This window comes from Triticum aestivum, chromosome 2B (assembly GCF_018294505.1).
Source record: "Triticum aestivum cultivar Chinese Spring chromosome 2B, IWGSC CS RefSeq v2.1, whole genome shotgun sequence".
Lineage (NCBI taxonomy): Eukaryota > Viridiplantae > Streptophyta > Magnoliopsida > Poales > Poaceae > Triticum > Triticum aestivum.
In genome coordinates this window covers 257,276,973-257,291,882 of record NC_057798.1, presented here as the reverse complement: position 1 = coordinate 257,291,882, position 14,910 = coordinate 257,276,973, and the positions used below count along the sequence as shown (strand labels likewise).

Sequence of the window (14,910 nt, the reverse complement as noted above, 5' to 3'; positions counted from 1 at the left end):
ACAAGTCATGGATCTTCAAGGAACCAAAATTGGAGAAACCTGAGGAGATGTAAAATCAATATTAAAAGGAGATCGTTAGAATAATCTTCAGCTATGTCTGTGCAAATCAGTAGGAACTTGAGTCAGACTTGTACAGTGGTCTTAGCCGACCGTGAGTTTGAACAAAAAGAGAGGCGCAAGAGCTATCTTTGGTAAAAGTATTTTTGCGCACGCCGTGTGTTGGAGTTTTTATGTGGTCGATCTATGTTCCAACAGTCATGCGTTAAATGATTACCGTTTGGTACGTGTAACAGGGAACGCGCATTAGTAGTACCAAGTGATAGCTCCCTGACAAAGTCGTGAGGATCCCAATCAGTAGCTTTCCGAGTCTGATGCACAAGGATTCTGTTCACAGATGCAGCGTCAGCTTTGTGAGCTTCTCTTTCTTCTCTTTATAGAAAGATGCATGAGACCACCTTTGTCATGCCCAAAGCTCAAAGGCCTTTTCTCCTACCATACGTAAGTTACAATCACACACATGCATCTCACTTATGCAATTGCTTGTAACTTCATCTCACCGCTGAAATAAGCTAGTAAATGCGGAATCAATATTTGAACGGTTATTTCGAGTACTTCCTTCGTTCCATAATTCTTGTTGTGTTTTTAATTAAGCAGTGTGACTAAGCAGTAAAAAGAGGTACTTTCTAGAAAGCTTGCCTTTTCTGGATGATAACTCTGCTGAAATCTAGTGTGAAGTAGTCAGAAGGCATTGGATTTCAGTCCAGTAGACTCTTAAGCTCGCATTGAGCTTCGGTCAACTCATGTGTCTCCCGAACAAATGACACCATGCCGGAGCTCCACAAAAAACACAGTTTCACACTATATTTTTTTTTAGAAGAAAAGGGCAGCCCCGCCCCTGTTCCATTTCCATAGAAAATGAAACACACCGAGTACAACATATTACAGACCGCGGGAGGAGATTGAGTATCTCTCCGGCAACATTTTTGCAGAGCAAAACAGCAACGCCGAACCTAGGCAATAAAGCAACAGTTTGGATAAAACACGCTAAAACATAAACTAGCTACTCGACATTTTAAGATGAGACAGGAGGCCACATCAGCTCTCCATGGAACGGGCTCTCCTCCATGCCCACCAAGCCACCCATCTCTTGCAGAGAGTACAGCCGCCAGAGCTCGTTCTTCTTCAGCCTGGCTCTGGCCAGAGCAGCAGCGGTGGTTTTCTTGCCTCCTCCCATATAGCCGCAGTGAACATTTCCACGCGCTCTTTTACATTTCCTTTGCATAGGATCTTCCAGGAGTTGCAGTATCCTGCAATTCTCCCCAGCACCACCTGCACACCCATCCAACATGTGTTGTTAAAACACATGTCATTTCTGCATCTCCAGATAGCCCAGAGGACAGCTGAAATGACAATATTCTCAGCTTGTAGTTTATTATATTGTCCCCACATTTCTGCTACCCTATTTAGCATAGGTAAGGGGAGGCAATTTATAATGGAGTGAATAATTCTCCAGATTTCCAGAGCAACAACACACTCAAAGAACAAATGATTGATATTTTCACCTTCAGAACAGAACAGACAAGACAAGTCATCTAAATGCTGTCTCTTACTGAGGTTATCCCTCACCAACATCTTATTGTGAGCCAACAGCCACAGAAAAATATGGATGTTAGGAGGGACATGAATTTTCCACATATCAGGAATATGGACTTGGCTAATCCCCCTAAAATTGACCATGGCATACATAGAACTAACTGAATATACACCATTGGACTCTAATTTTCAGATTAGAGCATCATCTTCATCGCTAAACATAGTGGTTTGCAAAATGCTTAATAAGTCATACCAAAGGAGAAGCAACCTGTTGTCCACACATCTCCTAAATGTAATTTTTCAGGTTAACTCCATCCCAAAGGTCAGCCACCGTCTGATTATGCTCATTAGCTATCACATATAAATCCAAAAACTGGATGGCCAAGCTACAAGACCCAAACCAGTGATCTTCCAAGAATTTAACTCTCTTCCCATTGCCCACTTTCCATTGATACCCATGCTTAGCTGCTTTAGCAGCCCACAAGACCCCTTTCCAAAAGGGGGATGTGTTAATATCAGGGCAAGAGAAAATGTTAGGATTATTCGCTCTATATTTGGAATCAATAATCTGTTTCCAAATCTTATTACCACTAGCATGAAACTTATAAACCCAGGATGCTAGTAAGCTCAGGTTCATCTCAGCAATATTAGGGACCCCCAGGCCCCCATATTGCTTTTTCTGAGTTACCAGCCCCCAGTTGGCAAGATGATATCTATGGTGACCTTCATAATTATCCCAAAAACAATGAGCCATCTGGGAGTTAATCAAGTTAATTGCCCACTTGGGGAATTTGATCATGCTCATAAGATAAGTGGGAATACTAGCTAGACATGATTGTACTAGCACCAATTTCTTCTCATATCCTAGCAATCTACCTCTCCAACCAGCAGCTTTTTTCAGCACCTTATCAACCACAGGCTGCAGGTCTTCTCTCCTGAGCTTGGTGTAATGAAGAGGGAAACCTAGGTATTTTAAGGGGAAAGCTCCCAAACCACATGATAAGGCTATAGCCACCTTTTGAGCATCCTCCTCATGGACATGGATAGGAATCAAATCACATTTGTGAAAATTAATTCTAAGTCCAGACATATGCTCAAAACAAGAAAGAAGCCACTTCAGGTTTTTGGCTGAGACCAAGTTATTATCAATAAAAAGTAGGGTGTCATCTGCATACTGCAAACTTGTCACCCCTTGAGGGAAGACATTAGTCATAAACCCTGATATTAGGCTATTCCTAGCTGCTTTATTGAGCATTCTACTAAAAATATCAGCCACCAGGTTAAAAAGCATGGGGGAGGCAGGATCCCCCTGTCTCACCCCTTTAAAGGTCTCAAAAAATCACTATTACAATCATTAATCCTAACACCCACTAAACCTTTAAACAAAATGGGCTTAACTCTCTCCATCCATCTAGGGCTAAAACCCCTTTGGTACATAGCTTTCAGGAGGAATTCCTTGCTAACTCTATCATAGGCTTTCTTATAATCTAACTTAAAAACAAAACCTTCTTTATTGTGAATTACAGCGGCATGAATAATCTCATGAGCTGATACCACACTTTCCACAATAAATCTGCCTTTAATAAAAGCAGTTTGGTTTTGTGAAATAATCTCATCTCCAACATCACCCAGTTGATTGGCCACACACTTAGCAAAAATCTTAAAGCTACAATTGGACAAAGCAATAGGCCTAAATTTTTGAATAGTATCAGCCCCAGGTTCTTTTGGAATGAGTCTTAATAAAGAGAAATTTAATCTAAAAAGATCCAAGGAATTATTATTCCAGGCATCCACCATTAACATAAAATCATCCTTAATGGTTGTCCAGAAGTGCTGATAGAAGAGGAAGGGAAATCCATCAGGGCCAGGTGCCCCTTCAGCATAAGAACCAAAAACAGCTTTCCTAACATCCTCTTCAGTAATATCAGCATCTAGAACCTTATTATGTTCATCAGAAACTTTTTCAGAAGGATCCCAAAATTCATCATCTAGAGAAATGTCTAAGGTATCCTCTCTGCCAAAAAGCTTCTTGTAATAATCTATAGCAATATCCATAATATCTTTATTGGTTTCTACAGGGCCATTAGGACCAACCAACATACTAATCTGCTTCTTCCTCCTCCTATGATTTGCAATAGCCTGAAAATAGGCAGTATTCCTACCCCCCTCTAAGATATTTCTCTCCCTGGACCTTTGTCTGGACTTAATTTCCTCCAGTCTCCATATTCTTTGAAGCTCAGAGGCAATTTTGTCCATCCTGACCTTAGAAGGTGGGGAGAGAGTTTTAGACTCCGACTCTATATCTAGTAGGTCATATTCAGCCACCAACTGCTGTTTATTTCTATTCTAGTCAGCCTCATAATTGGCATTCCAGCCTTTACACATCTTCCTCAGTAATCTGATCTTATATTGCCATCTATCTAAAGGGTCCTTAATAGGACATGGAGAGTTCCAGCATTTTTTAACCATGTCATCAAAACCTACAACTTCCAACCACCATTTTTCAAACCTAAATTGTTTGTTCTTTGGTGGTTGGATAGCACCAGTATCTACCACTAGAGGGGTGTGGTCACTACCCACTCTAGGAAGAGCTGTGAGTTGAACAGCTGGGAAAATAGTTTCCCAACAGGTAGTAATGAACACCTTGTCAATACTAGCCATAACCAGCTTATCCTGATTATTGGCCCAAGTAAACTTCCTATTATATGGTTTAAGTTCTACTAACCCATATTTATTGACCCAGTCATTAAACAGGGTAACCCAATGCAAGTTAACATTTCCAAAGCTTTTCTCCTCAATGCTTCTAACCAAATTGAAGTCCCCACCAATAATAGTGGGCCCCAACCAGGAATCAACTACATTATGTAGCTCATTGATGAACTCTAGTTTGAGATTATCATAAGCTGACCCATAAACAGATATAACTCTCCACACAATATTATTCTTTTTATCCTTAAGGATACAAGAAATAGAAAAATCTTATATATCAACAGAAACAATATCAAAATCATCATTATTGACCCCTATTATTATGCCACCAGCAGTGCCAACAGCAGGCTGCCAATGCCAAGAATATCTACCCTGAGGATCAAAACATGAAATTTGGAAATCATCAAAGGATTCTTTCTTAGTTTCAGAAAAACCTATTAAGTCAGCATGAGTATCCCTAATGAGCTTACCCACAGCTTTAAGTTTTTCAGGCTTATTAAGGCCTCTGGCATTCCAAAATAAGCTAACTACCATTAATAAATTCTAGTTTTCTACAACTACTTTTTCTACCTGAGACAACCTCAGCCCAAGTAGGGGCATTTCCAGGGTGGTCTCTACTGAGATCACATCCTGGGGCTGTTTTCTCAGACAAATCTAATCTAATCTCTTCAAGATTCAAGTCTAAATTGGCAGGGAGGAAACACTCTGGGTGAGTGTCTTTGAATGCAGATAGCCTGCTATCCTCCATTTGCCTCATAGTTTGAATATTGTGAGATATAACACCATCATTATCTCCTAATTTTAGTCCAGCTTTTCTAGCTTTCAAGATTAACTCTTCATCATTAAAAGCAGAAAAGGAGTTATGATTAACATTACCTTTAGGAACTTCTAGATCTTTTAGCTTTCTGAGGTCTTCAGCCTTTTGAATAGCATTCCTCCCATCTCTTTTGATTCCGTGCTCACTCTAGGTGCCACCACAGGCCACCATTTGTGCTTTTGTGGTTTTGGCACCTCCAAAGTGGCCCCATCTCCATCAGACTCTTCATCAAATTGGTCCAGCAGTTGAATAGCAATGTTGTCTTCAGGGTTTTTCTTCTCCACAGTCTTCTTCATGTGAGAGTCATTTTGCAGACTCAGTATTGCACTTTGCACCCTTTTTTCTAGTGAATTCACCAGTTCCACAGGGGTCTTGGACTTAGTGGGACCTTTTTGTGAATTTTGGGGTGGGCCCCCAGACTTGGGGTTTTTGCTCTTGTCAGTTTCCATGTCTTTGGGGCCTTGCATTTGCATGTCTCTTTCAGGACTCCCCTCCAACAGGTCATCATCTGATTTTTCTTCACCACTATTACTTGGGTTCACACTTCCAGCAACTGGAGCTATGTCAACAAGGAAACAAATAAGAAACAGTTCCTTGTCAATCTCTACCAGCCTTTCTGTAGGGATCTTTGATATGTCCCTTACAGCCACCTGCACTTTAACCTTTTCATAGAAACTTCTAAATATCTCATGCCAGTCCACATTAATCAAGACCCCCAAGATGTAAGTGATCTGAGAGATTACTTTCCAAGTGAGTTTGTTGACAGGGATCCGAATCATGGTTACCCACACCTCTTGCAATTCAGCATAGGCCACCTCCTCTCCATCCCACTTATCAAAAGAAACTGTCACCCCTTTCTTTCTGAGACTAATGGAGGGTAGCTCTACCAAATCTTTTACCTTTTGGTGAGGTGGGAACCTAACTAGGAACCTCTTCTCAGTCAACTGCCTCACCTGCCATGGCCAGTTAGTTTTCCATATCTCAGAGAAATTGTTCTTCAGCTCTTGTGTTGTGATGGACCCTTCTTCAATAACAGCCACACAAACATTGGACATATTTAGCCATTTAACAGCCTCTTTGCCATCTGATTCAATGTGAAAGAAACCTAGCCCTGCATTAGCACTGCCAAAGTATTGAGCAGTAGCTTGCGGTTTGTACCATTCCGAACAGTTGTCCATATGGTGCCCTGGTTTGTGACAGATGAAACACTTTTTGGGCACTGGACATGTTCCCACAAAGTGTGCTGGTTCTCCACAGTTATAGCATATAACATCTCTCATTTTTGGATCATAGTTGACCACCACTTCCTCATTCCTGCTCTGAGAGCTTTCAGACTTGTCATCTCCAGATTTCCTTTGCACCTCTTTCTGGGAGAAGCTCTTGCTTTTCCTCTTCTCTTGGTTTTGAGAAATCTGCTGGTGAGTGCTAGACTGCCCCTCTCCAAATCCTTGCATCTGATTACCAGGTTGCATTTGCTCTGGGGCGTGACCAAACTGCATCTGCTGCTGCTGATGGTGCATAATTGGCATCTGCTGTTGTTGTTGGTGTATCACAGGCAAGCTAGGCAAACCAGGCAAGTATTGCTGAGGCCACTAATTGAACTGAGGAAATTGCATCCCATGCCAAGGAGGCATCCCTTGTAAGTTGCTAGCTCCCCCAAATTGTTGCATATTTTGGAAGTTACCTGGATGCATCTGCTGCAACGGTGGCGGCCCTTGTGGATTCAGGTCACCAGATTGGCTCGGGATCTGACCAGGGTTTTGAGTGTGTACCTGACCGCTCGGGCGAGGCCCCTCTCCACGGCCAGTACCACCTCCTCCACCACGGTGACCCCCACCCCTGTTGCCTGCCATGCCCTTGACCACCTCAGCGTAGGTCGCCCGAACAGCACCGCCCCGCCACAACTCCTTCGAGAAGCTGATCTTCTTCGCCTGGATCTGTCTCCCTCTCACTCTCGCAGGATAGCAATCTTCTGGTGTGAATTTTTCGGATGGGATCTCCTGCTGGGATCCCTGCACACACTATCGTGCAGGGCCAACCAGCGGCCAACACGTGGCCTGGTGGACCCCATCACTAAAACAACCAGCCCGTATCTCTCTAATTACATAAAATCAGTAAAACTGCCTTTCTTTCTCGCGCGTATCAACAGATTGCCGCCAAAATCGCCAACATCCTTTCTCCTATCTATCTACTCCATTGTGGATCACACGAGAATAGATCAGGATCGATAGAGAATTGCCCTCTCACGTGGACCAGCATCTACGGTGTTCTTCGGCATGGAAGGAGCTCCTGCGACTTCAACCATAGGTTTGTTATTGTGTCTTGAATCTGCAAATTATCAACACTCTCATCATATGGAGGAGACAAGATTAAACAGAAACAAAGGAAGAGCTTAATTTATGACATGCAAATTAATCCTTGAGACTTAGCTCCACGTACTTCATCTTCCATAGGTCTGTTTCTTGTGTCTTCTTTGCCAATTGTAATGATAGAGATTATTGTATCTAAGAAAAAGGACAATGTTTTGCTAATGCTCCTATGAATACAGTGTGATATTTGGCAAAATATGTTGTCCCATCTTCAAGTGTTGTTCAGGTTTCACTACAACAGGACTCTGAATATTGTGTTTTTTTTAACAAAACTGTGTCGTCCATGAATTAATTAGTATATGATATTTTTATGTTGTGTAGATCATGAGACCACTAATGTGGGAGAGGCAGGTCGAAACACAGATGATTATTACAGCAAAAGGTTAAAACCAGAGATAGGAATGGAATTTGAGAATGAAGATATAGCATATGAGTTTTATAATGCATATGCAGGACATGTAGGTTTCAGTGTTAGGAAATTTTGGCATGATAAATCCTCAACGAATGTTATTCGAACAAAGAAATTTGTATGCTCAAAGGCAGGTTTCAAGGACAAGAGCAAGGAACAATGCCAGCGGAAGCGAGCAGATACAAGAGTTGGATGTCTGGCAGAGATGACCATCAAAATAAGTGCTAACGAAAAATATGTTGTAAGCAGCTTGGAGGATGCCCATAATCATGAACTCGTAACTCCAAGCAAATCCCATCTACTGCGATCCCAAAGAAGAATTACAGAAGCTCAAAAGGCCCAGATTGACATATTGAATGATTCGGGTATTAGACCAAAATCTGGTCATGAAGTGATGAGTAGGCAAGCAGGGGGCCGACAAAGTCTTTGCTTCGGTCACAAAGATTATAAAAATTATCTCCGGTCAAAGCGTATGCAATCAATCCAAGAAGGAGACACAGGTGCCATTCTTCAATACCTACAGGAGAAGCAAATGGAAAATCCTTCCTTTTTCTATGCAATACAAGTAGATGAAGAGGATATGATGACCAATATATTCTGGGCAGATGCAAGATCAATATTAGATTATCACTACTTTGGTGATGTGGTATGCTTTGACACAACCTTTAAGACAAATAGTTATGGAAGACCATTTGCCCCTTTTGTTGGTGTCAACCATCATAAACAAACAGTGGTTTTTGGAGCTGCATTATTATATGATGAAACAGCTGATACGTTTGAATGGTTATTTGAAACATTCAAAAGGGCTATGTCAGGGAAAGAACCAAAAACAATATTGACCGACCAATGTCCTGCCATTATTAGTGCCATTGACAAGGTTTTTACCAATTCAATACATCGTCTATGTGTGTGGCACATGTATCAGAATGCTGCAAAACATTTGAGTCATGTTTTCCAAGGTTCAAAGACATTTAAGAAAGATTTTGGCAAGTGTGTTTATGATTTTGAAGAAGTTGATGATTTCTTAGCAGGTTGGAATGATATGCTAGTGAAATATAATTTGGAAGACAATGACTGGCTACATAGATTATTTCAGAACAAGGAGAAGTGGGCTTTGGTTTATGGTCGGCAGACCTTTTGTGCGGATATGAAATCTACGCAAAGAAGCGAGAGTATGAATGCACTATTGAAGCGATACTTGCATGTTCGCCTTGATTTATTAGATTTCTTCAAGCACTATGAGAGGGCCGTGGATGATAGAAGGTATGCTGAAGTAGAAAGTGATTTCTATGCGAGTCAAACATCACCAAAAGTGCCACATGTGCAGATGTTGATTCAAACTTCCAAAGTATATACACCTGCTATGTTCGAGGTATTTAAAGAAGAATTTGACATGGTAATGGGATATTGTGTGTATGAAAGTGGCCGTGCTGCCTCTATTTCTGAATTCAAGGTTACCCATTCAGCTAGCCAAAATAGTCATACAGTGAAATTTGATCACGATGGATCAAAAGTTTCCTGCTCATGCAAAAAGTTTGAATTTATTGGGGTCTTGTGTCGTCATGCATTGAAGGTGTTGGACCACAACAATATTAAGGAGTTGGCACCGGAATATATCTTGAAAAGATGGACAAGGCAAGCAAAATCAGGGCCATCATATGCAATTCAAAAGTGCGCTGATGATGAAGATGCTAGAGTTGTGCTAGCTAGGCAGTATGGATCACTATGTCGCACTTACAATAACATTTTGAGCAAAGCAGCAGCAAACAAAGAGGCATATGCACTACTGCAAAGTATGTCAATAGAACTAATGGAAAAGGTGGACCAGATTTTACATGGAAGCAACCAATCGAAAGATATACCATCAAATCATGAACAAGCTGAGAAACAAGCAGAGAAACAGCCAGTTAAATGCAACAATGAGAATGTTGTCCAAGCAAAAGGAATAAGGAGAAAAGAAAAAGGAAATAGCAGTAAGAGGATTAAATCTGGATTGGAACTAAACAAAAAGAATACACACAAGAAAGGTATGGTATAGCTCAAGAAATGGCTATATAATTATCTGCTCATGTTATTCAAATAGATCTAACAGTTTCTTTTCCAAATAGGTCAAGCAACAACATGCAAGAATAGGAATGGTGATTGTGCTTCTGCCTCAACTGAAGCAAATCCTAGCTTCACCATGTCAAATCAGTACTCCAACTTGCAAGTACTGCAGAGTGCCATGCCTCTAGTACCACATGCTACGAACTACAGTTTGCAAGTATCATCGCACGCTATGCCTCCACTACCACATGCTGCGAACTACAGTTCGCAAGTATTGTCGCACGCTATCCCTCCGAACCCACAAGCTACGAACTACAATTCACAAGTATTTCCGCGCGCTACGCCTCCGCACCCACAAGCTACAAACTCCAATTTGCAAGTATTGCCGCATGCTATGCCTCCGCAACCACAGGCAGAAAACTACAATTTGCATCTACTTCCTCAGACTATGACACCAGTGCCACAGCCACAGAATTATAATTTGCAAGTACTGCATCACGGCCTGCCTCAACTACCGCAGGCAGATGCTACTTCTTTTCAGCAGTTACTCGGCTTGCAACCACAGCAACCATATTTCTATTATGGCACTCAACCAAGTCAGGTATATTTACTTGGTTAGTCGTTAAAAATTAAGACGAACATGCATAGGTCATTCACTTCCATTAACTTTAAACTGTATGTAGAGTTCTGTATTGATACCGAACTCGGAATGGCCAGCATATCAAAATGACCAGCTGCCGACTAAGGTATTGTTTCACTTACAAGTCAGACTCTCAAATTCAAGTTTATTTCTCACACGAAATCGTTCCTTTTTTTTATTTCAGGACTTGGGTAGCCAATCAAGCCATGGACAAGATGGCACTTTTAAATAGCTCATTCGCAAAAAAATAGCTCTATATAAACTTTGCTTCTAAGGATTGCTCTACAAAACAAATTTTTTTTGAGGGTTGCTCTACAAAACAATTACGTCCCCATGTAATAGTTAATCTTACTGTTCCTTTTGGTGTGAGATGTATAACGGATTTATTCTAAATGGATATATATAGGTGCACCGATTAGTTGCTGGTTATTTCTCTGTGGTTCCATCCACAAGGATCTTTCACCAATTTGAGATTTCTGTGACTGTCCTGTGACTAAAAACAGAGAACATAGCTGAACATAGCTACATGACGCTGCCTAGTTTGAAGTCATTGAAAGCTAGTTTAATCTCAAATTAACGGTTATCTTAGCAACATACTAGCAGTAATTAATTGGATAGCCCTTGTACTAGTTTGAAGCCATCGTAAGCTAGCTACTAGTACACGATAGATGAAGAAATCAGCTACCACTAACCTGTAACCTCTGTCCGGCGAGTGTGCATCTGGCTCCCGTCTTGATGTGCGCCTGCACGGCCTCTTGCGGCATCCCAGCGAAGCAGTGCTGCACCCAGCCGGCCGCATGCCCTGCAGTTCCCCACCTTCTCCAAGGGATCTGGTCGGTCCAGGAGGGGAACGGCGGCATGCCAGAGCAGCTGCTCCAGCCTTGGCCGGGGCTTGGGCGCGCCGGAGTCAGGCAGCAGCAGCCGCGGCTGCTCCCTCTGTTGCTCGCCACGACCACGACGCTGCCGGACGGCGGACCTCACTTTCTGGAACTCTCTATCTCTCTCACTCACGGAGCTTAGTTCAGTGGAATAATGGTAGTACTAGCTCGAAGCGTCCGCGGCGGATAAGGCAAGGAGAAGGACTTTTCAGAAAATTAAACAAAACAAAATTTGTTTATTAAGTGGTGGGGTCCACCAGGCCTCGTGTTGGCCGCTGGTTGGCCCTGCACAATAGTGGGTGCAGGGCTCCCAGCAGGAGAGCCGGACCCGAATTTTTTGGAGAGGAAGAGGTCCTTGCGAATCTAGACCAGCCCCCCTCCTGGTGGCGGAACCCTAGCCTTTCTTGGAGACGGCACAGACCACAGCTGCCCAAATACCTCAACTACCTCCTCACCATCCTGAGAAAGCAGTTTTTGAGAGTGTGCTTTCTCCTGTCGAAAACAGTCTCCCACTCCCGTCTTCTGCTCCCCCACGCTGACACCCGGGGCCCACCGACCAGCAGCTCTGGCCGAATCCCGCACCGCAGCTGCTCGCCTGCAAGCTCGTGCCCTCGCCGGAGACGCCCGGAACGGGGAGGGACGACAGGGAGAGCTTGCTCGTGGTTCCAATCGAACCAACTGAACGGAGACCTCTCCAATCAACACCTCCCCCAGTTGCCCAGAGCTTACCAGGGGTCTCGCCGGAATAATCTCCATCTCGCCCTCTGAATCCTCGATGTCGACGCGGCTTCCTCTGCCGCCCAATCCAGCACCTGCTCCGGCTCTAGAGTTGAGCCCAATCAAAATAATCGCTCGCTCTCTTCCTCTGTCACCCTCGCCAGAATCTGCTCGACGAGGACCAGCTTCGCATTCCTCGCCTTCTCCGCCGCCCTTACCGCCGCCTTCTCCAGCCTGTTCGCCGTCTTCAGGAGCGCCTCCAAATCTTCTGTCGATGCCCCCCGACCCCTCGGTGTTTCGCTCATCCCTAATCAGATCTGGGTCGTTGAGCACGATTCCCAAACCGATTCCTAGGCCTGAGCGATCGAGCAAGCGGGGCCGAGCGCTCGTCGCCACCGAGAGCTCGCCGTCGGCGTAGTTCGTGCGGAGAAAGTGGCGATCGGCGGTGGGGGGAGTGGGAGGTGAGGTGGGAGACGCGGTCATGGAGGTGTGGTGAGGTGGGACACTTATTGACCAGGCGGACCCTTTTAGTTTCACACTATATGTACTATAAAGAAAAGGGAAGACCCTTAAAGCAAGCATAGATCCAATAAAAGTTACTTTTTGACCAATTCAATCTAATTGGTCTTCCATTGCAATTATATTTCGCTTCAGTGAGACTCTAATAGATTAGGGTAACAACCGCCCTCTAACATGTCGTACACCAACTTGCTAGGCATTTCGATCAATTCCTTGATGCAAGGAACTCAACAGAAATCTAGCATCCGAATACCATCAACATGTTATTTGGGACGTGGTTAGATGGGTTAGATTTCGAAACTACGAGACATATTCGTGTAGGAGTATGTGCTTTATTATGGGCAGTCTGGAACTGCAGAAACAATTTGGTTTTTAACAGAACAATAAAAATACATTTCTTGCAGGTTATCTTCCGGCCATACATGCATCCGTATGTGGTCGTTATTCACTCCGACGGAGGTCAGGGAGCGTTTGGTTACTGGATCTATCCGATGGGAGACGGTAGCTCGAGATATTTTCAACTGGTTTGGATGGCGGTCATGTAATAGGATAGGTGTTTAGTTCCTATCTTATATTTTTGCCTGACGGTTGTGGCTTTTCTGTCATGTTGCTTTTGCTCTTTGTGAGCTTCTTTACTTTTGAGACCTGAAGACTTTTGCAGAACACTTTGCTTATTATTAATAATATGGCCGTGTGCATCGTTCTGATGCAGAGGCCGGGGCCTGACCTCTTTTTTAAAAGAAACTCAACAGAAACGTTTTTCTTCATATATTGAATATATAATCTATATCTATATCTATCTATATATTTGTATCTGTACACTTTCTTTTGCGAAGAATATCTGTACACTATACATATCTCTTCCTATTTTTTTTCCTTTTGCAGGGATTTTTCTCACTAGCTAATACATAGAGTGTTTCTTGCGTATGTCGTCTGTCCCTCCATCTCTAATGCGATGGTACTTTACATAATGTTCGTGGATCCATTGTGGTTTTAGACCAAATCAGTTAGTTTATTTTCCGAGTAATCAATTGGATTTTTTTTCCTCAAGGCGTAGCAGTACAAGGCCGCAGACCACTAAATTCTTCTTAGAAAAAGCCAGGACCACACACACATTCATGCCTCCTGTACCAATTCTAAAACAAAAAAATTCCTTTCAAAATTCTCTCAAACACGTGACTCATACAAATCTCAGTCTGACCAGCTAATCACTATAGTCCCACACCTCGCATGCAGTGCCCTCGACATGGGTCAGGCCTAGCGTACGCGTCTATATGCGTCCAACATCTAAAACATGTATGCACATATTTGGTTTTATAGAGCATTTTTTTCTTTTCCTCTTTTATTTTTTCTATTGCTTTTTTCTTTCTTTTTTACTTCTTTTAAAAGCGTTCATTACACATTAAAATAATGTATACAGAAAAATATGTCAACTGTCTACATAAAAATATTCCTAATGTATACAAAAGGGGAAATCATTCTCTTCAGCCAACCGATCATGGGTAGCGTTTCGCCGCCCACGCAGCCCTGGTGGCAGGCGGTTCTATGCAAAGATGGCTACGGTTTGGACCTTGGCGGAGATGCATTCAATTAAAGAAACAGGAAAAGAATGGCTACTTCACACACTGGAGCCGTTAGATCATATTGCAAGATGCATGATGTTGATGACTCTCTTGAGGATATGGTTTGTTCGGAACGAAGTGGTACACCATCAACACGGTGGAAGATCAGATGGTGCGGGATGTGCTGCAGGGCTTCAACCTTGGCAAGGACGAAAATGCTGGAGAAGTCGCTGCCGTAGAGGCAGGCGTGCTCAACCCGGAGCAGGCTGGCAAAACCGGCGACGCTAGCAGCCACGCCCCGGCGGTTCTAGAGCTCGAGCGGCATCTACTTAAGAGAGAGAGTAACCATGTGACGAAAGGAGAAGGAGAACGCGTTGTCCCCCGCATTGTGGGGGAGGATGTGGACCGTGCGCCCCACCACCACGAGCGGGCTGGCGCGCATGGCAGCGAACTGGTCGGCCTCGTGCTGGAACACCACGAAGACGATGCCCGCAGTGCAGGCGGCGAACCGAGCAGCCTTGATACCAAGTCGCTGGCAGAGGACACGCTTAAGCCAGGGAAGGAATCCCGCTTTGGGAGGGGAGATGTTGACAAGGCAGACCGTGCCATACTAGATCCTTGCGACCTGCATCCTGCGCCTCCCCCTCTACC

At 43.5% G+C, this 14,910-nt stretch overlaps 1 protein-coding gene across 4 annotated transcripts; it reads right to left on the bottom strand.

The window, feature by feature from the left end:
* Positions 1-679: 679 nt before the first annotated feature.
* Positions 680-12,703, bottom strand: LOC123044652 (uncharacterized). Of its 4 annotated transcripts, none has more exons than XM_044467453.1 (3): positions 11,276-12,701; positions 5,179-7,447; positions 809-1,329 (listed from the first exon to the last, which is right to left on the bottom strand). In XM_044467453.1, exon 2 carries the CDS (start codon positions 6,646-6,648, stop codon positions 5,200-5,202), a length of 1,449 nt encoding a protein of 482 aa, XP_044323388.1. In that variant the 5' UTR covers positions 6,649-7,447; positions 11,276-12,701; the 3' UTR covers positions 809-1,329; positions 5,179-5,199. The 4 variants fall into 4 exon arrangements, with proteins under 4 accessions (XP_044323391.1, XP_044323390.1, XP_044323388.1 ...); XM_044467454.1 differs by having other exon boundaries at positions 12,191-12,701; XM_044467456.1 differs by lacking the exon at positions 5,179-7,447 and having other exon boundaries at positions 680-1,329; positions 11,276-12,703.
* Positions 12,704-14,910: the final 2,207 nt, after the last annotated feature.

Coding starts and splice junctions, on each gene's coding strand:
- LOC123044652 (XM_044467453.1), bottom strand. CDS start 6,648: ATGCCAATTATGCACCATCAGCAGCAGCAGATGCAGTTTGGTCACGCC.